This window comes from Sciurus vulgaris, assembly GCF_902686455.1.
Source record: "Sciurus vulgaris genome assembly, chromosome: 9".
NCBI lineage: Eukaryota > Metazoa > Chordata > Mammalia > Rodentia > Sciuridae > Sciurus > Sciurus vulgaris.
In genome coordinates, this window is record NC_136469.1 from 25,886,667 (window position 1) to 25,909,453 (window position 22,787).

A 22,787-nucleotide genomic window follows, 5' to 3' on the forward strand; every position below is an offset into this window, starting at 1 on the left:
CTTTATTTGCTTTTAAGTGTCTCTTCCTCAAGAACTATGCATTCTTTAATTATATTTAGGGGTGGGAGAGGCAAGTCAGTGAAGGGGAATTGTCACACTCCTCCTACCCCATTCTGTAACATATTCAGAACATCTCAATGGAACAGTTTCTAAGACTATGCCTTACCCTAACAGACATGTGCATCTGGCAGAGAAATACAAAAAAACACTAATCATAGGTTAAATTATTTCAGAAGGTTTCCAGAAAAAATATTTTCAATTGTCTCGTTGATACCATGGAGCTTTTTATATCACTGCACAGAGAGGTAAGATAGGTGAATTTGCCCTTTGATCTTCAAACTTCTCCTCTTCCTTGGGAAAGGGGCTATTATGAAAGGGGAGGTGGGAAAGGAGAATTTGTTTAAAAAAAATGAAATATTTCAGGCAGATCAATTTTTGGAGAAAGAGAAATGGATGTTGAGGATTTAGAAATAAAATTATCCTTGTCAACTATGCTTCTTGGAAAGTCTTCGCTTACCTTTGGGGATTCCTTTAACTCAGGTTAAGTAGTATTGTCTGAAATAATCCTACCAGGGGAGGAAGAACGGAGAGGTACCTAAATAAGCCAGAAGCCAGAAGTGACCGCAGAGGTATTTTTCTAAAGGACACAACATAGAGACAATGGACAGATGTGTACATTTACCTAAATCCTACAGACCAGCATGACCCTTGAATAACAATATCAGGAAAGAGAACTTCAGGATAAGTTCAAAGGTGTGAAAAACAGTAAAACAACAACAAAAAAATGAATCCTTTAAAGGTTATGTTCATAGGAAGAACAAAAACAAAGACTTTATTTGGGGAAAGACAACATAATACTAAAATAATAACAGAGAGTACAAAATTGACCTTCCCCTCCATTCTTCTCTCAATAACTACCTTCAAGTGGGAAGGGCAAAAGAAGATTGGTCAAAAGGAAATCTAAATTCAAGAAGGGTAAGAAGTAGGAGATTTTTAACAATTTTTGTTATTTTAATGAGTTTGGCTTTAGGACCAGACAAATTATATCCTAAGACATTTAGAGAACTTGGGTTATAATCATGAAACTAATGTTAACAATCTTAAAAAGTAATCTTATGAACAGAAAGTCAGCATAAATTCCTTGAGAATCAGTGCTGTCAACCTATGTTACTTAAGTGAAAGTTAGAAAACTCACTAAACTCAATACCTAGGAGCTCAGTACTTAAGACCCGGGCTTCATATTTTTTTTTTTTTTCCCACTTAACCTTACATTGGAGCATTTCTCCTATGTCATTAAATATTCTCACACACTATAATCTTATGTGCCTACATAGTGCTCAATTACATGACTGCATTCTAAATTACTTAACCAATCCACTGTGGTCAATTTTAGTCTGTTTAAAATTCTTGACTGGGAGCATTTGTGCTGGTAGTCCCAGTACTTGGGAAGCTGAGGCGGGAGGAGTATTTGAGTCCAGGAGTTTGCAGTCTCAGCAGCATAGTAACACTTCTGTCTAAAAAATGAAATAACTAAGTAAATAAAAGTTATGCTGAAATTATGATTATTTTACATAAAACTTTATAAATTAAAACAAAATGTCAAATTCTTATAAGATGAATATATGTAGCAAAGGGCACAACATTTCAAAGATCTTTTAATAAGTATCATGAAATTTGCTCCAGAAAGAAGTATCTATTTATGTTCTCAGCAAGAACATATGGGTTAGCTGGACACATGGTGCATGCCTGTAATCCCAGCAGTTCAGGAGGCTGAGGCAATAGAACTGTGAGTTCGAAACCAGCCTCAGCAATTTAGCAAGGCCCTAAGCAACTCAGTGAGACCCTATGTCTAAATAAAATACAAAATTCAAAAAAGGGCTGGGGATGAGGCCAAGTGGATGAATGCACCTGGGTCCAATCCCCAGTACCAAAAAAACAAAAACAAAAACAAAAACAAAAAACAAACCCCAAAACGTATGGGTGCCATTTTTTTCCCCCTAACTCTCATCAATACTGGGATACTTTGGCAGAAATTTCTAAATTTTTTTGGAGCTATTTTTATAATGGTAAAATATATGTAACACACTATCTATCTGTTTAACCATATTTGAATATACAAGTCTCAGTGATATCAAGTATATTCAAAATGTTAGACAACCATTACCATATCCATTTCCAGAAACTTTTCATTATCCCAAATAAAAACTCTATACCTAATAATCAAAGAAAAAGAAAAAAAATTTAATCATGCCATTCTCTTGCTGTTATTCAGCCCCAGCAGTAGTACTTTTTGCTCTTCCTGAGATCTTGGAATTCTTGTGTATTAGCTGGAATGTGGCAGACTGCTCTGTGGTAACAAACAACTCTAAAACCCCGTGGCTTTTGCAAAAGACGTTTATGTCTCACAGAAGTTACATATTCCATGCTAGTAGTTAGTGTCTCTGCTCATACTTTCAGAGGTCCACACTAAGAGGGCACAATCATTTCACAGCTTCCCAATTTGGAACATGAGGAGTTCATAGTTCCCAAGCAGGGACAAAAAGCGTTGCACAGCTTTGCACTAGAATGAAGTACTTCAGCCTGGAAGTCACACATGTCACTTCCATTTACAGCCAGAAGAACTTAGAACTGATAACATGGCAGAGGACAGAAAGTGTATTTCTACTGTGTCTTATAGCACAGAAAACTGGACAGGGGTGTGCACTGAAAGTTTACAGCTTTATTTATATCTGTGTTGATACAAAACTGGCTTCATTTCTCTTTACGTTTCTTTCTATTAGTGAAGTCCATGCATTACTTTTTCAGTTTTTGTAATGCAACAAGACATCTTGGACCACGAAGTGAAAAAAATTAATTTAGAGCAGTCATTTGATCTAAGGTGAAAAGTTATGCTTCATCAAGAAATATGTAAACATCCTCCTATAGCAAAATGTGTTAAATTGACATCTTTCTGACTAGTTTTATTTTCACTTTTACATTTTGAAGTAATGCTGATGCTTTTCCAGCAGCATTAAACCCTCTGGTTTTCATATGGTTAGTCCTGTCACTGTGGATCCCCTAAGGAGGGTGACACATGTTGAAAAACACTGTTCAAGTTTATTAGCAACTTTTTGAGAAAATGGAAATCAATACTTTTCATTAAACGTGCACTCTGTATTTTATCTCAGTTTTGCCAATTTTTTTTTCCAAAAGAAAAAGTAGTACTAAATGGTAAGATATTTAAATAATTACATATTGGTGTAATCCAATAAAGGCAGACGAATGTAGTTCAGACTACTCTCCATATGCTCTATGGCAGCTTTGTTCAGCCTCCATTTTCTGGTACATCTTACACTCACCTATACTTTGCTAGGCTTCTTATTAACCCTGCTGACTGGTGACCTGGCATTTTTCATTCATGTTGCAGGTTATTGCATGGCCACTGTGAACCTGTGATACACCAAATAACCAGAGGAGTGGCAGTATTGACTGTTTCTCCTATGGCCACTTATTATTGGAAGGAGTCCCTGTCTCTTCCTAATCAAGTTCCAGAGAGCTTCATTTTGTGAGTAAGTGCCCTTCCTGCTGTTCTTGAACATATGTGTTGGTTGCCTATAAACCCAGAGACTAGGAAGGCTGAGGCAGGAAGATCCACAGTTCTAGGCCAACCTGAGCGACTTGTGAGACTATGTATTAAAATAAAAAGTAAAAAAGACCTGAGGGTGTAAGTTGCTGCTAGAGTGCTTGCCTACTTTGCATGAGGCCCTGGGTTTAATCTCTAGCACCACACACACGCACACACACACAAATAAGAAAGAGCAAGGAAGGAAGGAAGAAGGAAGGAAGGAAGGAAGGAAGGAAGGAAGGAAGGAAGGAAGGAAGGAAGGAAGGAAGGAAGGAAGGAAGGATTGGTTATATTGCTTTTGGAAAGACTGACAAAATAGGGATGGATTATTATTAGTTATCTTTCAGTTTATCTACATGTCAAAGTAAGAACTCTGTTTACTACACTTGTGTGTTAGCTTTTTGTTGCTGTAACTAAAATACTTGACAAGAAAAACTTAGAGGAGGAAAACTTGTTTGGGCTCGTAGTTTCAGAGGATTCAGTCCATGGTCAGCTGGCTCCAAGAAAGAAACATGGCAGAAGGGCATGGAAGAGAAAAGCTGCTCAGCTCACAACAGCCAGAAAGCAGGATGAGGAACCGGAAAAGGCTAGAGAGAAGGTAAAATTTTTCATGGTAAGCCTCCAGGGACCTCCTTCATATAACTAGGTAGGTCCCACTTCCAGGTAGACTATTCAGCTATGATCCATCATATGTATTAATTCATTGATGAGGTCAGAACCCTCAGGATCCAATCATTGCCTAAGAGCCCCACCTCTGAACCTTGCTGTGTTGGGGGTTGTTATGGTTAATATATTAGGTGTCCCCCAAAGCTCCAGTATGAGACAGTGCAAGAAGATTTAGAGGTGAAATAATTGGGTTATGAAAGTCTTAATCAGTGCATTAATCCTCTGATAGGGATTAACTGGGTGGTAACCATAGGCAGGTAGTGTGTGGATGGAAAAGGTGGGTCATTTGGGTCATTGCCTTTGGGGTATATATTTTGTAAGTTGAGTTTAGACTCTTCTTCTTCTTGGTAGCCATGTCCTGACCTGCTTTCCTCCACTGTACCCTTCCGTCACGATGTTCTGCCTCATCTTGAACCCTGAGGAACGGAGTCAGCTATCTATGAAATGAAACCTCTGAAACTATGATCCCCAAAATAAACTTTTCCTCCTAAAATTGTTCTAGTCAGGTCTGTTGGTCACATCAGCAAAAGAGCTGATTAAAACAGGGACCATGCTTTCAATACATGAGCTGCTGGGGGGACATTCTAGATCCAAACCATAATAATGTGTCTCACATACTACTACTAGAGGAGATCATGGCAGGAGTTGGGAATTCAGAGAAGGAGTTCAGCAAACCCTTCAGTTTATTTTTTTTTTTAATTTTACAAGTATTTTTATAGTAAAATTCCATTTAAAAATGAAAAATTCATGGGAAAATGACAAGAGGGAAGAGATACCAGAATAATAAGTAGAAGTGGGCAAATCCAGGCAAAAGAAGACTTAAGGTCATACCATTTAGAGCAAAGTGAACCAAGATGATAATTTAATGACATGTTTCTGCAGAGCATGTCATAGGCTTACAGGTTCCCCTTTTGGAATATAAATGGGAGTGTAGCTATTTCTTGTCCTATCTCAGTCAGATAATCAATTCCAAATACCTCATAATTTTCCTGAAGGTCCTAGGTATCTAATCTTTGGTTGCAAAGAAAAAGCATGGATTCTGGCAATTTAAGCCAAAAGGCATTTTATTTGAAGTATGTGAATTATTGAAGGAAGCCTGAAGAACTAGCCTGGAAGAAGCAGTTGGACAGCCTGCCAGACAGCAGGTCTCTTTCAACACTCTTGGCTAGAGCAGGTGAAGTTTGTTTCTTCCGTCAGTGCTTCACTGTGTTCAGAAGTCAAAGTCCTGAGAAGGAGTGTGTGGTTGGCTGAAGTTAGGTCATATGCCAACCCTTGGAGTGACAGGCCTTAGAAGAAGGCTTTCAGAGGAGTCTCTGGGGATTTCTTAGGCATCTCTAGTGTGGGGCAGGAACAGGAATCTTACCCCGATGACATGATATGTAGGAAAATGATTAACCAGATGAAAATCAGGGTGCTGTTGGGGAGTGGAAATGAAGGCTGAACATACACAAAATGGCAGTATCCACTACTTACAGCAAAAATGACCATTTTAATGACATCCAAACTGGTGAACCGAGTCTGTTGATATGTGCTGATTTACTGTCTTCCAATTATTAGACTGTGACGGCTTTTTCTCCTCTTCTCCTCTTCCTCTTTCCCCAAGCACATACATTGAAAATATATTTTCTCACGACACATTGCCAGGTCTAAAATTACTGGGTTAAAGGATAAGAACATGTATTTTTATCTTTTTTATTGGATTCAGAAAATACAACTCTAGTCATGGAAGTTGGCTTTCCACTGTCTGGGTATTTGCCTGGTTGGAGGGCACCCTTTGGAAATCTCTCTCTGGGACATTTGGCATGCTGGGAAAAGCATGCTCTTCTGAGCTCTTCCCTTTCTTTTGACTAATATCTTTTTAAATCTCAATTGATATCTGGATAAAACAAGTTTCAAGGTTGTTACTTATGTCAGTTGATGCATATGTCATAGGAAAGAGGGAAGCATTTGCTTGAGGGATCTGTGGACAGTGGGGTATGCCTGCTGATGTTTGTAGCACATGACCACATATCATATGGCCAACCCTGATCTCCATGCCAAGTTACTGCAAATGCCAGGGGTGGGGAAGCAGTGATTACACTAATGACAGGGGACTCCACCTGGGGAGGGTACTGGTGTGTGCCCTGACCCACATCTCCTTGAGCCAGGTTCTTCTACCTCCAAACTTGAAAAGATGAGTTCTGGATTTCTTCAGAGGATGTGAATTTAAATGTGGGAGGCTTGGAAAATTGTCCTCCCCCACTCCACACCCACTTCCCCACCTCTCCATCACCAGCGTCACTAGTGACACCCACTCCTCAGCCAGGCTGCAAGGCTGGCTGGAGGCAGCAGCAGTGTGCTTTGCTCTATAATTATCCATGTGGCAGTTTACCACCCCTGGCTAGAGTGTACCAGGTTCTTAAACACCTTCAGATTAGGGACTTTTTGCAGCAGTATTTCTTGTAGCATTTATCACAGCGTCTTGCCTGCCTCAGGTCGTCAATCAACATTTGCAGGCTGAATATCCCTAGGTAAGTGCAGGGGCTCTAGAACATCCCTGGGGTACCACACTCTTCCAAGTGATGATGTCTAGGAGTGCTTGAAAAGGTGATCTCGCCCTGGAAATAACCAGGGAAGCTTGAAGCTTGGGGTTCTCATGGGAAGAAGCAAGGCGTGTGCTGAGCAGCTGGGATGGGCTGTCACCACTTCTCCAGCCTCATCTCACCCACAACTCTCCAGACTCATGGCTTTTCCAGCTTCTTACTCTGGTCCTTTCCTAAAGCCTATTTTAGAAATGGTTCTTCCTTTCCACATCACATCCACTCCACCTCTACCCATGAACCCCTCACCATACAGGTTAGCTCAATCCTCACTGACATCTTAGAACTTACTCCAAAGTCCCCTATAATAGTGCTATGTTCAGCTTCCTGGCACTTATGAGAGTTTTTCTCTAACATTTATTTAGTCCATGATTCTCTCCAGAGTAGGAGGTTACTGCAGGAAGGCAGGAACTATGGTCATTTCTTCCACTGTGCTCATCCCAGTACCTGGCATGTAATAGGTAGTCAGTAAGTAGTGGAGGCATGAGTAACAGTTTCTGCATACCACACTGGTGCAACGACTGCAATGCTGAAGTTGAGAGATTCTGGGTTGAGTCAAAGTAGCACTTACCCAGCAAAATGCTCTCAGCATAGTCTTTCTCTAATTGCACAACTCAGATTGCTATGTCATGAACTCTCATTAGGTGTTCTGTGAAGAATAAAGCTCTTTAAAAATAGAGTTGTAATGAATATATCAGTCACATTTGAGCAGTTATTATTTTTTCTGTGATAATTTGTCTTTTAAAAAAAGGCACACTACCAACTGCTATTGTGATTATGTGTGGGTAGGGGAGAGAGATGAGGGAGGAGGTGGAGTCTTACTCTTCCTTCATTATACTTTTCTTTATGGTGATAAAATATACATAGCATAAAATTTACCAGTTTGACCAATGTTAGGTATACAGTTCAGTTAGTGCATTGTTGTGCAGGCAGCTGCACAGTTTACTTGGCCTCACTCATGCTAGGGAAGCACTCCACCACTGTGCTACATTCCCAGATCTTTTTATTTTTATTTTGGGACAGGGTCTCTGTACATTTCCTGGGCTGGCCTCAAATTTGTAATCCTCCTGCCTCAGCCTCCTAAGTAGCTGATATTACAGGCCTGAGTTACCATTTTTTATTTTATTGATTACTAGTTCACAAACTCATTGTGTAGCTTCCTCCTATCTTGTTGGATTAACCTGTCTCCGTCTCTGGCCCCTGTGTGACCTGGACTGTTTGGCATTGCCACCTATTGACCATAAGTAGTTGTTGAACCATAGGCCCCCAGGTCTAAGTGAGTCAGGGCATGGCAGTCTCATAACTTGGTTTGATTCCAGATTAAAGTAACTGGGACAGGGCAGACTGGAGTTAAAATGCAGTTTAGCATGGGCCAAACTCAGAGGATCTCACGGGGATGAAACTGGAGTGCTGATAACTGCTTTGGAAACCCAGCCTGCCTCTCCTTGGAGGTGTTCTTTGTGGGTCTAGTAGTCTATTGATGAGGCCGTATTGGCAGTTTTGTTTCTTTCTTGGTTTTGTTTTGTTTTCCTTAGTACATGTGAGAGAAAGCAGACTCATAGTCTGGAAGACATCCAAAGATGGATCTTTTATTTCTTTCCATTATATCATTTGTGTTTTGCTGGAGTTGTAATTAATCTACTTTGCTCATAAAGGTGTCAGTCTGCACTGGGGATTGCTAGATTCCTGCTTAAAATCTGTCCCTTTCTCTTTTTGAGTAAATTCAGATTTCATTTAGAGTGGCAATGTACCTGATAAAAGACCACATTTTTCCATCTTTCTTTGTAATAAGGTGTGACCCTGTGGCTAAATTCTGGTTTAAGGAGATAAAAAGCAAAAATGCATAAGATGCCTGGGAAAGCTGAGAAACCAAACTGACTTGGCTGGGAGGGCACCCTTTCCCCGGTCTCCTTCCTAGAAGGAGTCCTCTTGTACTGTGAGGGGCCACTGAGCATGGAAACCCCAGGCCCTGCAGTATCACATTAGTCTCTTGACTTCTGGACTTCTTTTGAGAAAGAGAGCGAGAGAGTGAGAGTAAGAGAGAGAGAGAGAGAGAGAGAGAAAGAGAGGGGGAGAGAGAGAGAAACACTTTAAAATGGCATTAGCCACTGTTATTTTGGATTTTCTGTTACAATATGTCTGAAGCTAACTCTGACTCACTGAAACATACCAAATATTCAGTGGAACTCATGTTTGACTTTATAGGTAGCAACTTGGTGATTCATCTGGGAAATACACTACTGCATATAGGGGAACCTACACAAAGAAGCTTTCCTCTGAGTTAAACCCCCATTACATCTAAACTGAAACTTGATCAGCTGCATGTATTCACACCTTAACTAAATCCACACACAGAGCAAAGCATAAAAATGCCAGTTTGAATGTGAGAGCCTGCTGTGAATTCTTGAGTGTCTTCTAGGCACCTCTCATTTCACAAATCTGACCCTGAAATTGCCCATCTCAGTTTCCACAACCCTTTCCTCATCAGCTTCTTTCAGCAAATAACATATCCGTCCACCCATCTTACCATTCCAGGAGCATAGGGACCATCTTTGACACTTTCTTCCTAAGGTCCAATATCCTGGTGATTGTCAAGGCCCAGAAACTACCTCTAAAATGTATTTCCTTTCTGTCCATTTCTGTCTCCAGCATCACTATGGAGGGTTAAGCTATACTATGTCTTGCCCAGACAACTAATACTCTTCTGAGTGAATTCCCATTCTCCCCACACTGCTAGAGAGAAAACACAAACTAGATTACATTACCTTAATGTTTAAAGCTCTGTAAAGGCTTCCAACAGCATTAGGATATTGTCCAAAGTTCCATATATGGCCCACGAGGCTCTGCATGATCTGGACCCTGTCTACCCTCCTCCACCCAGTGATGTCATGAACCAGTTTCTTCACTTACTGCGCTTTAGCCACTTGACCTTCTCTTTTAGTTGTAGAATGCACCATCCCAGGGGTTTGCACAGGCTGGTTCTTTGTCTGGATTACTCTGCTCCCACTCCCTATTTAATGATTAACTCCTTCTGATTCTCCTGGTCATTGATTAAATGACACATTTTCCATGAGGCCTTCCTTGACCCCATCCCCAACCTATATCAGCTCCTGCAATTAACCTCTTACAGATTTCACTTTAATGGTATGGCACTTTAGTTAATTTCTGTTTGCATGCTGGGGACTGAACACAGGCCCTCAAGCATCCTAGGCCAGTGTTCCACTACTGAGCCACACCCTGAATCCTGGCAATTAAATTTTAAATTTAAACCCAATTTTAATTCTAAATTGGGTGTGTCTGTGATATATATATATATATATATATTTATTATTATTATATATGTATATATTAGTCTCCATCCTGAGACCAAAAGCACAGTGAGGACCACACTCTTTTGTGGGCATTATTGCATCACTAGCACTTAGCAGGGGGGCTCATACATATAGAAGGTTAACACATATTTGTGGGAGGAATAAGTTTCTGTCTTCATTTTCTTGTCCTGACTCCTTCTCCTTCTACTGGGGATGGAACCCAAGGGTGCTTTACACTGAACTGCATCCCTAACCCTCTTTTTTTTTTTTTTTTTTTGCAGTGTTGAGGATTGAACCCAGGGCCTTGTGCTTATGAGGCAAGCACTCTGCCATTTGAGCTATATCCCCAGCCCCCAGCCCTGACCCTTTTTCTTTTTCTTTTTCTTTTTAGACAAGGTCTAAGTTTCCTAGGCAGCTTCGAACTTTCCATCCTTCTGTCTCAGACTCCTGAGTTGCTGGGATTTCAGGGGTGTGCCCTGAGCCTCCGGTGAAACAAGTTTCTTGATGAATTAAAGATGAAACCTGAGACCCCAGTACCCCCTGACTTTGTGACTACTTTCCTTGAATTCTAAGGGCTTCCCTGCCCCCAAATCTTTCCTGTAAGGATGGGATGTGATTGTCTCCTCCTCTCCCTTGTCCCTCTCTTCAGTCCATCCTCCACACACACTTTCCTCTTGATCCTCATCAAAGAACCTTACAAACCCAGTTTCATGAAAACTTTTCAATCAGTTCACAGCTGTGAGGCCATCGTCTTCATTTCATGGATGGTAAGTCTGAGGTTTTTAAAAATATTGTTTACTTATTTATTTTGCACTACTGGATATTGAACCCAGGACCCCACACATACTAGGCAAGCGCTCTGTTACTGAACTACGTCCCATCTCCAAGAATATGTACCTTTGCCATGGTCACAACTATTAAGTAATGAAGTCAGAACTGGCACTCCCAAAGAGCTATTTTTCTACTGTGACAGTGATTTCTTTTCACCTGGTCCTAATGCTCACTTCTTCTGTATTTACTGATCATCTGTGTCAGGCAGTGTGTGAGGTATATAGTTGAATAAAACAAAACTCCATAGGCCCCTCCACTCTTGGTGCTTACAGAATTAAGAGTCATATCTGTTTGTGTGGAAAGTGACAAGTAATGTTTTTCTTGGGGTATGCTGAACTTGTTTTACTCCAAATCTCTAAAGAATTGACCACAATGAATAAATTAGAGTTTTTATGACTGAAAGTGGAAAGCAGTAAGGATGAAGAGGCAGTTGTCGGGAGCAGCTCATCTTTTAAAAATTAAAAAGAAAACTTTTCATTAAATATATTTCACATGCGCCCCTCCCCCGTCCACTCATTTAACGTGTACAATTCAGTGGTTTTCAGTGTGTTCACAGAGATGTGCAACCGTTACCAGTTCTAACATATTTTTATCACCCCCTAAAGAAACCCCTTGCTACACTCTTCATTCTATCCCCAGCCTTGGGGGCAATTCATGCTCTACTTCCTGTGTCCACAGAGTACCCAGTTTTGGACTTTTCATGTGAATGGCTAATATGGAATGGAGCCTTTTGTGGCTGGCTTCTCAGCACAGTCTGTTCACAGTTAATTGTGGTTTAGCACACATTGATACTGCTTTTTTTTCATTGTGGATTAATTTTCCATTGAATGGATACATGCATTTTGTTTATCCCTTCAACAACTCGTGGATATTTGTGTTGATTACACTTCTTGGCTATTAAGAATAGTGCTCTCGATCCCCAGCACCACACAAAAAAAGAGTAATGGTCGTCATTGGGGGTGGCGATTGTATGTAATCCCAGCGTTGGGGAGGCGGAAGCAGGAGGATCTCCAGTTCAAAGCCAGCCTCAACAACTCAGTGAGACCCTGTCTCTAGATAAAATACAAAATAGGGCTGGGGATGTGGCTCAGTGGTTGAGTGCCCCTGAGTGCAATCCCCAGTAAGGCACCCCCCACCCCCTGCAAAAAAAGAATAAGGCTACTATGAACATTCAAGTGCAAATATTGTGTGTGGATTTGTGCTTTCATTTCTCTTGGTGTATACCTAAGAGTGCAATTGCTGGTCGTACACTACTGTGTTTAAACTTTGATGATGTCAGCAGCCCCGCTTTATGAGGGAAGGTTTAAGTTTTTGTCCAGAGGACTGAGTGCTGACAGTACTTGGCTCTGAGGCCCTTACTGTTTACCCCCCTTCTGTTCTTAAGTATCTTTCCTTTCCTATGCCTCTTTCATTCTCTTCTCTTTAGACTCTCCCCCATCTCCCCCAACTGATTTCAGGTGGAACTGAAGCTTTTAATGCTTAAAAGTTATTTGTAAAACATTTGGAACTCTCTGGAGGACCGGCATTAAAGTAACAATGTTTACCTGTGGGTTGGGGCACTCCTGGTGTTATTTTGTAACGAAGAGTTTATTGAGTAGGAATTCTATTTAACTTGATCCTGAGGGGTTACACTCCTACACTAATTGTCTAGATTCTTAATTACCCAGCTCAGAGTCTGAACGTTTTGAAGAATCACTTTGAAGTTTCTTGGTAATATTACCATCATTAGTAAACCTATATACTAAACAGGTGGTGTGAGTTTTTGAAAAATGTATGCAGAGTGCCTGGTGTGTGCCTGGCACATAATACTTGTTTAATAAATTGTTAGTTGCTATTATGAAAAATTACTCTAATTAACCATTCGTGTTTTCTTTCAGGTATAATAATTTAAAGTGTCTTAACTTTCGGGGGACACAGTTGAGGTCAGTTTTAGAATACAAGAGATAGGGTTTTGGGGGGTGCATTGACATGAATTCAAGCCCCCCCCCCCCCCCCCATGAAAAGCACACAGATCCTGGCATTTGTTTTCTAGCGGCTATTTTTAGAATAATGAAGATAGTCTCTCTATCCCCAAGTAAATGTAACCTGCTGAACATAACAGAAACAACTTTTCTGCGGTCTAGCCACTCGCTGGCCTCCCCTAAGCCACCTAAGCCATTTAGTATGGATACGCAGAGAAGCGTCCTAGGAGCGGCAGGGCTACCAAGAAAACTCTCAGGTGGAGCTACACCAAGCTTCTTACTATAAATGGGTGAACGTGGTTACGGAAAACGAGAGCCCCGCGTGCAAGCCCGTGCGCAGCCTCGGATAAATGATATTAAGTGAATCAATCATTTCCTCCGGCCCGCCGCCTCGGAGTCACGTCCGGCTGCGCGGATTAAGCATTGCTTTTAAGACTCTCGCTCTTTCCTCGTCAGGTCGGGTTCCCTACTTCGGGGAGCCGACTGTGAGTCACCCCGAACTTGGGAGCCGAAGAAAAGGGGAGGGGCAGGCGCCCGGGGGCGGAGGAGAACCGCGGGGCCGAAATTCTAGACCCAGGACGCCTCGGAAGGAAGAGGAGGGGCAACTGCGCGTGAGGAAGAGAAGGAAGAGGCGTCTGGGGAAGGAAGGGAGGAGAAGGGAGGGAGAGGCAAGGCGGAGGGAAGAAAAGGGGGCGCGGGCGGGCGCGGGGCGGGCCCGGGGCGGGGCAGCGCGGCGGGCGCTGAAGCTCGCGGGGCTGCCGGGATTGGGGCGCCGCAGTTTTCGCTCGTCTAGCCGGCGGCTCCTCGGTGCCGCCAGGCTCAGCTTTTTGGGACATGTCCGTGCCGCGCTCCCTGCGCTCCGGGTACTGCTAGCTTCTCCCGGGCTTCTGGCCCGCGCGACCCCGCACCTGGCCACCGGCTCGGAGCCGGGCTCCGGCTGTAGCGCGCAGCGGGCGGGCCGGAGACTGTGCGCCCCAGGCGCGGACCTTTGCAGTCATGGGGCTGCAGCCCTTGGAGTTCAGCGACTGCTACCTCGACAGCCCGTGGTTCCGGGAGAGGATCCGTGCCCACGAAGCGGAGCTTGAGAGGACCAACAAGTTCATCAAAGAGCTGATCAAGGACGGGAAGAACCTCATCGCTGCCACCAAGAGTAAGCAGGGACCCGGGCGCGGAAGGGCTGCGGCGCGGCGGGGCCGGAGGAGCTTCCCGGGCTAGCGGCCGGAGGAATTAAGAGATTCGTCTGGATAGTCCCGGGAGCCATTCCTCCCCCAGGCAGCCGGCCGCGAGTCCCTGTTCCCGCTCCTGGCCCTTCGCGGAGGCGGGGGCCCGGAGCCCTGCGTGGGAGCGCGTTGCCTGCGGGCCCCGCCTGGCCCCAGGTTGATCGCTCTTTCGCGCTGCGCTCCCTTTGGGACCGACCCCAGGCTCTCAGTAACGCGGGTCAGGTTTATTGTACTCTAAAACTGTCCAGTCTCCTGAACATACAAGTCAGTTTTCTTAGTTTTATCTAGTGACCTCTCCAAAAAACTTTCTTTGGGGATTCTTTGAAACCCCGTGGGTGTTGAATTCGTCAGAAGTCCCCTAAACTGCACCTTTTGTGTGTCATTTTTGATCTTTCCCGACAGTCTCCTCCCAGGTCCCTCACTGTGGCAAAACAGAAAGTCCACCTGGCTTTATGCTGCTTTCTGCACATTCCTTCCTTCTCTCCTCCAGTGCTGAGGAGGGTTCAAAGATTGGGGCTTGAAAAGGTGAGGGACAGCGTGTCCCCTGGCCCGGGTGGGTGGGGGTTGTTGCTTGTAAAGAGAATTCTATCCTGGTCAGACTTAAGGCCTTCCTCCTTTGATCTCTTTCTTTTGGAAAAACTCAAAAGAAAACACAAATGTAGATCGTGTAGCTGAGAAAATTCTTGGAGAGAGGTGGACTGAAATTTGTGCGGAAACAGTTGGTGATGCGGCTGATAATCTGGACTTAGGAGCGGAGCAGTTTGACCACTCCTGAAACCCATAGTCCCTTCTGAGGATGGCCTTGAGTGCGCCTTTTCATTCTTATAAGACGTCTGAGGCATGCAGCAGACAAGGACCTGGGCAATATCCAGCCTCCAGGTCCTGTTAGGGCCTTTATCACTTAGTTTGTCCATTGTACACTTGTTTATGACAGCACTTCTGGGAAAAATAACCCGTGCTACCCCTCACCACCACCATTTGTACTAAAGGAAATTAAAACATACTGTCTTCTATACCCAGCACAGGCCTAGCCAAGTTAATACCCATTTTAATGAATGAGTTGAAATACATTTTAATGGGAAGAATTTAGTGAGCCATCCCTGTAATTTTGGAAGCAAGTCATTCAACTTCTCTGGATGATCTCCAAGGTTCCTTTTGGTTCTGTGACATCTTTGGTGTTGCAAAATCAGGATCGGGAATCGCTTTGGGACGTGGAATGAGTGGGCTCATTTGGTGGATGCTCTCCAGGTCCTTGGCATCCGTATGTGTGTTGGGTGGGAAATAGGATGGGCTTTAAATATAAAGGGGTGGGCATAGAAAGGAGGAGGTGAGAAAAAGGAAGAGCAGAGAGGGTGGTGGAGCAAACTGGAGTGTTAATCAGTGTCACTGGGAGTGGGGGTCAGGTACCTTTTACTTGCTATAGCAGCTCCCTCTGGATTTGGAGATGTGGAGAGAGGCAGATGGCAAAGCCAGTTTGGCCACTGGTAAAAAGCTATTTCTGTGACTGCATATTAGCTCCCCTGCCAGCAGGAAAGTTGCCTCCTGTTCCAACAGCAGCTAGTGCAGCTGGGGGGCCAGCTGTTACCTTTCTCCCCAGAATGTAGGTTTCTTGGATTTGTGAATTAGTGTCTTACTCCTTTTGATTCTTTCACCATAAGAAGCATGCTTGGTAATCATGTTTAAGAGAAATAATGGAAAGTATCTTTTTTCTTGTTCTCTTCCATTAATTTTTTTCCTGTGACAACAAGACAAAAAACTAGCTTTAGCTAGTTGGATAGGACTCTACTTTCCTGCTCACTTGCTCCATAAAGCTTTACTTCTAATTCCTATCAAAGATTAAGAGCATTGGACCTAAGTCAGGAGACTCGAGTTTAATTCTTCACTGTTGAGGCCTTGGTATATATATGTCAGTTGGGCAGGTCACATAATTGTGTTCGGCTTCATTTGGATCTCTTTCTTGGAGGTGTTGGTGCGGTTCTGCAGTATTTCAAGTGATTCGATGTATCATTTTAAATTTTAGTCTAGGTCAGTTGTTACCCAGTTGAGGGTGTGTGCGCACGGGTGTGGGGATTGAACTTGGGGCGGGTACTCTACTACAGAGCCACATCCCCAGCCCCATTTGAGTCTTCCTAAAACATTGTGGTCCAGAGTCCAGGAAGGACAGGAGGGGGAGGATCTGTAGAAAGAATAGCAATCAATTAGGTCAGATTGATTGTATTTCCAGATATTTTACACTTTTTGAAAAAAGTGGCATTTTGTGAAGTTTCAGAATGTGTGTTTTTTTTGGCACCAGGGATTGAACCCAGAGGGGCTTAACCACTGAGCCACATCCCCAACCCTTTTTATATTTTATTTTGAGTCAGAGTTTTCCTAAATTGCTGAGGTTGGCTTTGAACTTGTAATCCCCTTGCCTCAGCCTCCTGAGCCCCTGAGATTCCAGGTGTGCACCACACGCCCAACTAGTTAGTGGTTTGCTTTCAATTGCCATGTAATGTCTCCTAAGTGAACTCAATACTAGTTGAATTTATGTAATTTAAATGTCTTGAAATGTCTTTGAAATCTTTGATAAATATTCAAAGAAGCTGAAGGCATGAAGGGCCTGAAGGCTTACTGCTGAATTCAATTATTTAGTAGTCAGCAAATATTTGGCACCTATGATTTGCTAAATGTAATTGGGATAACAAAATAGTAGTGGGAGGGCCTTGCCCTTGAGTTTCTGTCCTTGAATTCAGTTCAATCTAAGGAACATTTTTTGAGCTCCTGTCTGCAGTATGCTAAATTCTTGAAGAAACGGAGAATTCACAGACATACATGTTCAAAGGTCAAGTGACAAAGTATTCTAACTTTGCTGGGAACAAGTTTGTTGTAGATTAGTGGGGAGAATGGTTTGGAACTTGTTGGTGCTTTTAAGTTAGGAATAGAACCCTGTCAGATTGGAAATGGCTAAGAAACTGGAACACCTGTAGTATTGGAGTTTGACTGGAGTGGGGATTGCATTCAGGGAGTAGAGTGGGATGAACGAAAAGGTCAGTTTCAGATTATGGAGGGCCATTAAAGTAAGGTTAGGAATGTGGACTTTATCCCTCGGAGAGCTATTGAAAGTTTTCTGGCCGAAGCCTGACATGATGCGAAAGGGTTGGTTTAGAGTCAGTGTTGGATGGTGGCAGGTAGGTTGAGTTCAGAGATGGCAGCAGGGGTGGGAGGAGCTTCAGCGGGGAGTGGGGGGGGGGGAGCCATTGACGTGTGTGTAGATTTGGAGAGCATTCTTGCAATTCAATGGACCCTTTGTTCAAATGACTTTTTAGTTCTTTTGTCACTCCTTCCCTAGAACAGCCAGTGTCCTCTTTCAGTGTAACTTATACTTCTGGTAGGCTTTTCATGCGACATCTATGTAGTTTCAGGTACTTACAATTTTTAAATATTTTTTTTAAGTTGTCAATGGACCTTTATTTGTATATGTGGTGCTGAGAATTGAGTCCAGTGCATCACACATGCTAGGCAAGCACTATGCCACTGAGCTACAACCCCAGCCCAGGTGCTTACAATTTTATACAAACATGTTTGCTAGAAACAGCCATAAACCATATATGCTTTTCTCAAACTTTAGGCGTTCTAGAGAAAATATTCGGTAGGAAAAAAATTGTTTTAACAAGTAGTCCTTACTGTTATTAAACACTTACATGGTTATATTGAATTATTCTTAAGTAAACTTGAATTTGTGTAAGTATTAAGCTGAAGGGACCCTCATAAGTGAACCTGTTCCCACAGATATGGAAGAGGATATGAAGGACCTTGTTAGTGGCAGAGCCAGGACTAGAATTTAGGTCTTCCTAGACTTGGTTTTGATATTTAAGACCTTGGTATTTTAATGACTGTTGCCTTGTTTCCCTTAAGAAAACACACACACACACACACACACACACACACACACACACACCCCACAAACCCCACAACATTGTGCTATCTTTGTTTACTGTTTTGGAGAAATGTTTTTTATTTATTATTTTTTTGGATATTTCTTGATTTGCCCTTACATTAGACATACTGAAATTTGAAAGATAGCAGAATTTTCTTTGTAAAGTTGAGCCTGTCCCCCCACCCTTTTAAAAATGGAACTGATGCAGAAAGTCCTGAGGATTGAATAAAATGATTTGGAAGTGTATGGAAAACATAATTGTGAAGTAGTTGTGTAGATGCTCCTGTTGGTCCAGATAGCATTCTTTTCCCATTCCATCAACTCAGTTTTTCAGGTGTCTATCCCCTTTTTCCAAGTGTCTTGGGGAGAGGCAAGTAAGGATAATTTTTGACATGACAGGAAGTCTGCTGGAAACTTCAGGAAAAGATTTCCTTTTCTCAGACAAGACTCAAATGAAGATGGCGCTCCATTCTTCTACTAGATTGTTAGGTTGTGATTTACTGGAATTGCTGCCTATCATCTTGGGCCCTTGAGTGGAACCATCCTGAAGGTAAGTGGATTAGTGAGTTAATTTTATCTGCATTTTTGATACAATTGTAGGAGCCTTGGATTGTTCTATGTCTGCAACCCACATCTGGACAGTTGTTAAATAACAAGCTAGTTCGAATTGGTTTTTCTGCTGCTTAACACCCTAATAACAATGGCGTGGTATGTATAATTTTAAATTTTTGTGCTGTTGGCACCAACAGGAACTTAGCTATAGAAAATCGAATATTTTAAAAGCAAGTAACTTACAAATAAAAATTTTCCCTGAATGGATAGGAATATTCATGTACTCTTTACCCCAAAGAAATCACAGTGAACCCTCTATGGTTGGGGTGAGTCTTCAACTCACTTGGGTTTTTACTGCAGCTGACTGCTGTGAATATGATAGCCAGGTCAGACTTGAGCTAGTGAGGGGACCAGAAAGCCTTTAAAAGCTGAAGAGGTGGTCAGGTGGTCCTTGACTTTGTTTAGAGTGGCTCCTATATACAGCCTTGCCTCCAACACCAGCCTGGCCCTGTTTGTTTAGAATGTTTCACTGGTCAGTGTTCACAGTGTCTTTCTGACATACTGACTTTCTTTGTCCTCCTGTCTCCTGAGGTTCCTTTGGTCATCTCCTTTTTCAGCTGAGTTTTTTTTTGGGGGTGGCCCAGGGAACAGCATAGATATCTAGAGGAGGAATAAGAGGAGGGGAATTTTCTATTTAACTTTAAAATAGCCGATGAGAGAATACAGTTTAAAAAGATTGAGTTTAACCTGTAGGGGTCCCTGTCCTAACCCAGCCATCTACTAGCTGTGGAACCTGGCCTTCCTGTATCTGGTCTTCTCTGTAAATTGGAGATTATAACAGTACTGGTTTAGATTACTAGTTGGTCTAAATGAGTTGATATGTATAAAACACTTATGTCAAAGGTTAGCAGTTATGACATATCGCCTAAATTGCAATTTTATATTCTAATGTCAAGGTCCTTTTCTTACCTGAAAATGGCTGCTCTGGCCCATTGACCAGTTATCTAACCTTTTTGTACTTATCTCTTCATAGTGTCTCTGTTCCAAGTTATTACCAGTGACCAAGAGGGCAGAATTGTCCAACCATGGAAATGTTTCCAAATTTTTAATGTAGTTCAGAATATGGAGGATCTTGAAAATAAGTTGGCAAATTAAAGCTTGATTGCACCTTGGAAAAATATTTTCTAGAACTTATTCCTGATTCACAGAATTTTAAGGTGAAGTGGAAGGTGTCCCTTGGGCTGCTGTGAATCTGGTGAGCCAGCTGAGGTTCAGGCAGTGGGCAGGAGGCTTCACATTCAGGGAACTGATAAGAGTTGAGGGAGCACAGCTGCTCCCATGTGCAAGGTACTGAGATAAGAGTAACATCAATGACTGACGACTTCAGACACTTAAAGTCACAGTGATACTTTTTGAGGACATCAAGTTCAGCATTTCACATCCCGGAAACTCTACAATTTAATGAATGGTGCATGTATTTGCTATGGTGAATTCACAATGAGAGCAAGAAGACAGAGACGACTTCTTGTAATTTCTTGGGCAAATTCCTAAGAGCTGTTAGGTAATCTTGTTGTGTACAAAGGAATCCTCAATGTCCCTGGACAAATTCCCAGAGAAGCTGTTTTGAATTGACCCCACTAGCTATTTATCACCTGCCACATGTAGATATTCCTGTTTTGTGTGTATATAGAGTATTGAAAGAGCCAATAATTAGGAAAAAAACATAGTCTGTCAGGTTAAATCATACTCTGAGTGACTCTGTGGCAGTGTTCAGGTAAACAGTTTACATTTGGCCACAGTTGACAAAAATAGTGGTGCCTTTTGTCACTTCTATAAAGTTCAATTTTAGAAATATAACTTAAGACCTTGTCATGGGGTTCAGTGTCAAGTACTGCTTTTGACTTTTTATGTTTTGTTTAAGGACTTGTCAAGTTGGCTTAATTTCAGCTTTTGTAGGAAAGTGTTTAGAAATTTGTAGATAATTCTGAGTAAGGGTATCTTGAATGTTTTACTAGGTTCCTTTAAGAATTGCATTTGAGTCAAATAGGCAATCACAAACTACAATCAATGTTTTTATTTAAAATATAATTTAAATTTTAATAGTAACTGACTTTTAGTATTTACCACTTGCTTTACTTTGTGCTAAATTTGGTATAGGCTTTATATGCTAAGAATTAGCTAGGCATGGGGATGCACACCTGTAATCCCAGTGACCTAAGAGGCTGAGGCAGGAGGATCTGGGGCCAGCCTGGGTAAGTCAGAAAGACCCTGTCTCAAAAATAAAGGACTGGAGGGTGTAGCTCAGTAGTAAAGTGTCTCTGGGTTCTATCCCTAGTATGGTGGGGGTGGGGCAAGAATCAATGAATGTGGTGTTTACCACATCTTATAAAATTACTCCATTTCCTAATCTGTAGAAACTGATTTTAAGTGGATTAATATCTTGTTGGAATTGAACAGTTTGTCACTAGTGGAACTGAAATGTGAAACCAGGTTTGTCTGACTCCCCAAACCCTTAACCACAATAATAAGCTGTGAAAGGGTGTAACTTTGGTCTTCTACGCATGTTAGGGTGATTTAAATTTCAGTTATCTGGATCTAACATTTGATTTAGTTATGAGAATATTCTTATGGGCTTAATACAGTAACTATGATTTAAAATTTGAACTTTGAGGCCCCTTGGGATCATTATTTTATTTAAAATTGATTGCCAATTTGTGTTATAAGTATAGACATTCAGAGATTGTGTTGATATAGGATCCATGATAAGACATAGGCCTTCACTCACAAAAATGCCATTTCTTTCCCCTCTTAATCTCTCTACCTTCCTCCCCTTTTCTCATCCTTACCCTTTATCAAATTTTTTTTTTTCTTTGCAGTACTGGGGGCTAAACCCATGGCATGGTGCTCTGCCACTGAGCTACATCCCCAGATCTTCCTTTTTATTTTGAGACTTCTAAGTTGCAGAGGCTGAACTTGAATTTGGTATCCTCCTGCCTCAGCCTCTTGAATCCCTGGGATTACCAGTGTGCACTTTTTTAGCATTAAAAAGTTTGATATACTTCAGAAATATAAAAAGATATGAAGACTTTTCATGGCAAACATCCATGTATTGGCTCTCTAGCTTAAGAAATAAAAGCTTGGGCTGGGGAGATAGCTCAGCTGGTTGAGTGCTTGCCTTGCAAGCACAAGGCCCTGAGTTTGATCCCCAGTACCACAAAAATAAATAAATAAATAAATAAATAAATAAATAAATAAAAGCTTGTGTACTTTCCTGTCTTCCCCCCAAAGGCAGAAACTCTCAAATCCTGTTTATTTCTAGGCATTTTAACATAACTATCCAGATTCCTAAATATGTAGTATGTTCTACATGTTTTTACGTTTTATATAATGGCTTCAGGATACCTGTTTTTTTTTTTTCCCCCTCAATATTTGTGAGATTCATCTTTAATGGAATGAATTAGCTTTTTCATTTAGTTCAGTTTTTTTGTAGAAGTGACATGTGAACAGATTTCAGTTGATGTTCTATGATGCACCTTATATTCATGCTGGTTTCCATCCCTTTTCCTCTGTGGTGATGGGGTTTAAATTCAGGGCCTCATGCATACTAGGCAAGCACTCTCACACTGAACTATACCTTGGGCCCTTACTTTAATTTTGGTGTTGAAACAATTAGTATGGAGAATATTCTTTATGAAAGACTTTACTAAAATTAATTTTATAGACTTTAAAGTACCAGCTTTGAACATAATCTGTTACTAATCCACAAATCTCTCAAACATTTAAAACATTTTCTTGAGATGCTAGGGATTGGACCCAGGTACTCCCACAAGCTGGACAGATGCTTTACCCCTGAACTATATTCCCAGCCCTAGATTTTCTTTTTCTTTGAAATATTTTTAGTTGTAAGTGGATGCAATACCTTTATTTGTATGTGGTGCTGAGGATCAAACCCAGGGCCTCACACACACTAGGCAAGTGCTCTACCACTGAGTCACAACCCCAGCCCTAAATTTTCTTTTTGATAGTTTATCAACTCGATGTGGGTAATTGGAGTAAGCTGGTGTACACTTCAGGACTATAAAATATGACTTATCTAAGTCAAAAACAATCCCTCAAGCCTTTTTGCTTCATTGGAATTAGACTTCCA

The 22,787-nt window shown here is 41.8% G+C and overlaps 1 protein-coding gene across 4 annotated transcripts in view; it reads left to right on the plus strand.

The window, feature by feature from the left end:
- Positions 1 to 13,672: 13,672 nt before the first annotated feature.
- The window catches only part of ARHGAP10 (Rho GTPase activating protein 10), a 296,650-nt gene continuing 287,535 nt past the window's right edge, over positions 13,673 to 22,787 (plus strand). For 2 of the 4 annotated variants that reach the window (XM_079154582.1, XM_079154581.1), the window contains exon 1: positions 13,675 to 14,102. In XM_079154582.1, the coding sequence (XP_079010708.1) occupies positions 13,949 to 14,102 (154 nt within the window). In that variant the 5' untranslated portion in view covers positions 13,675 to 13,948. Of the gene's footprint in view, positions 14,103 to 18,196; positions 18,639 to 22,787 lie in introns of those variants that run through there. The other 2 variants (XM_079154583.1, XM_079154584.1) reach the window with 2 other exon arrangements.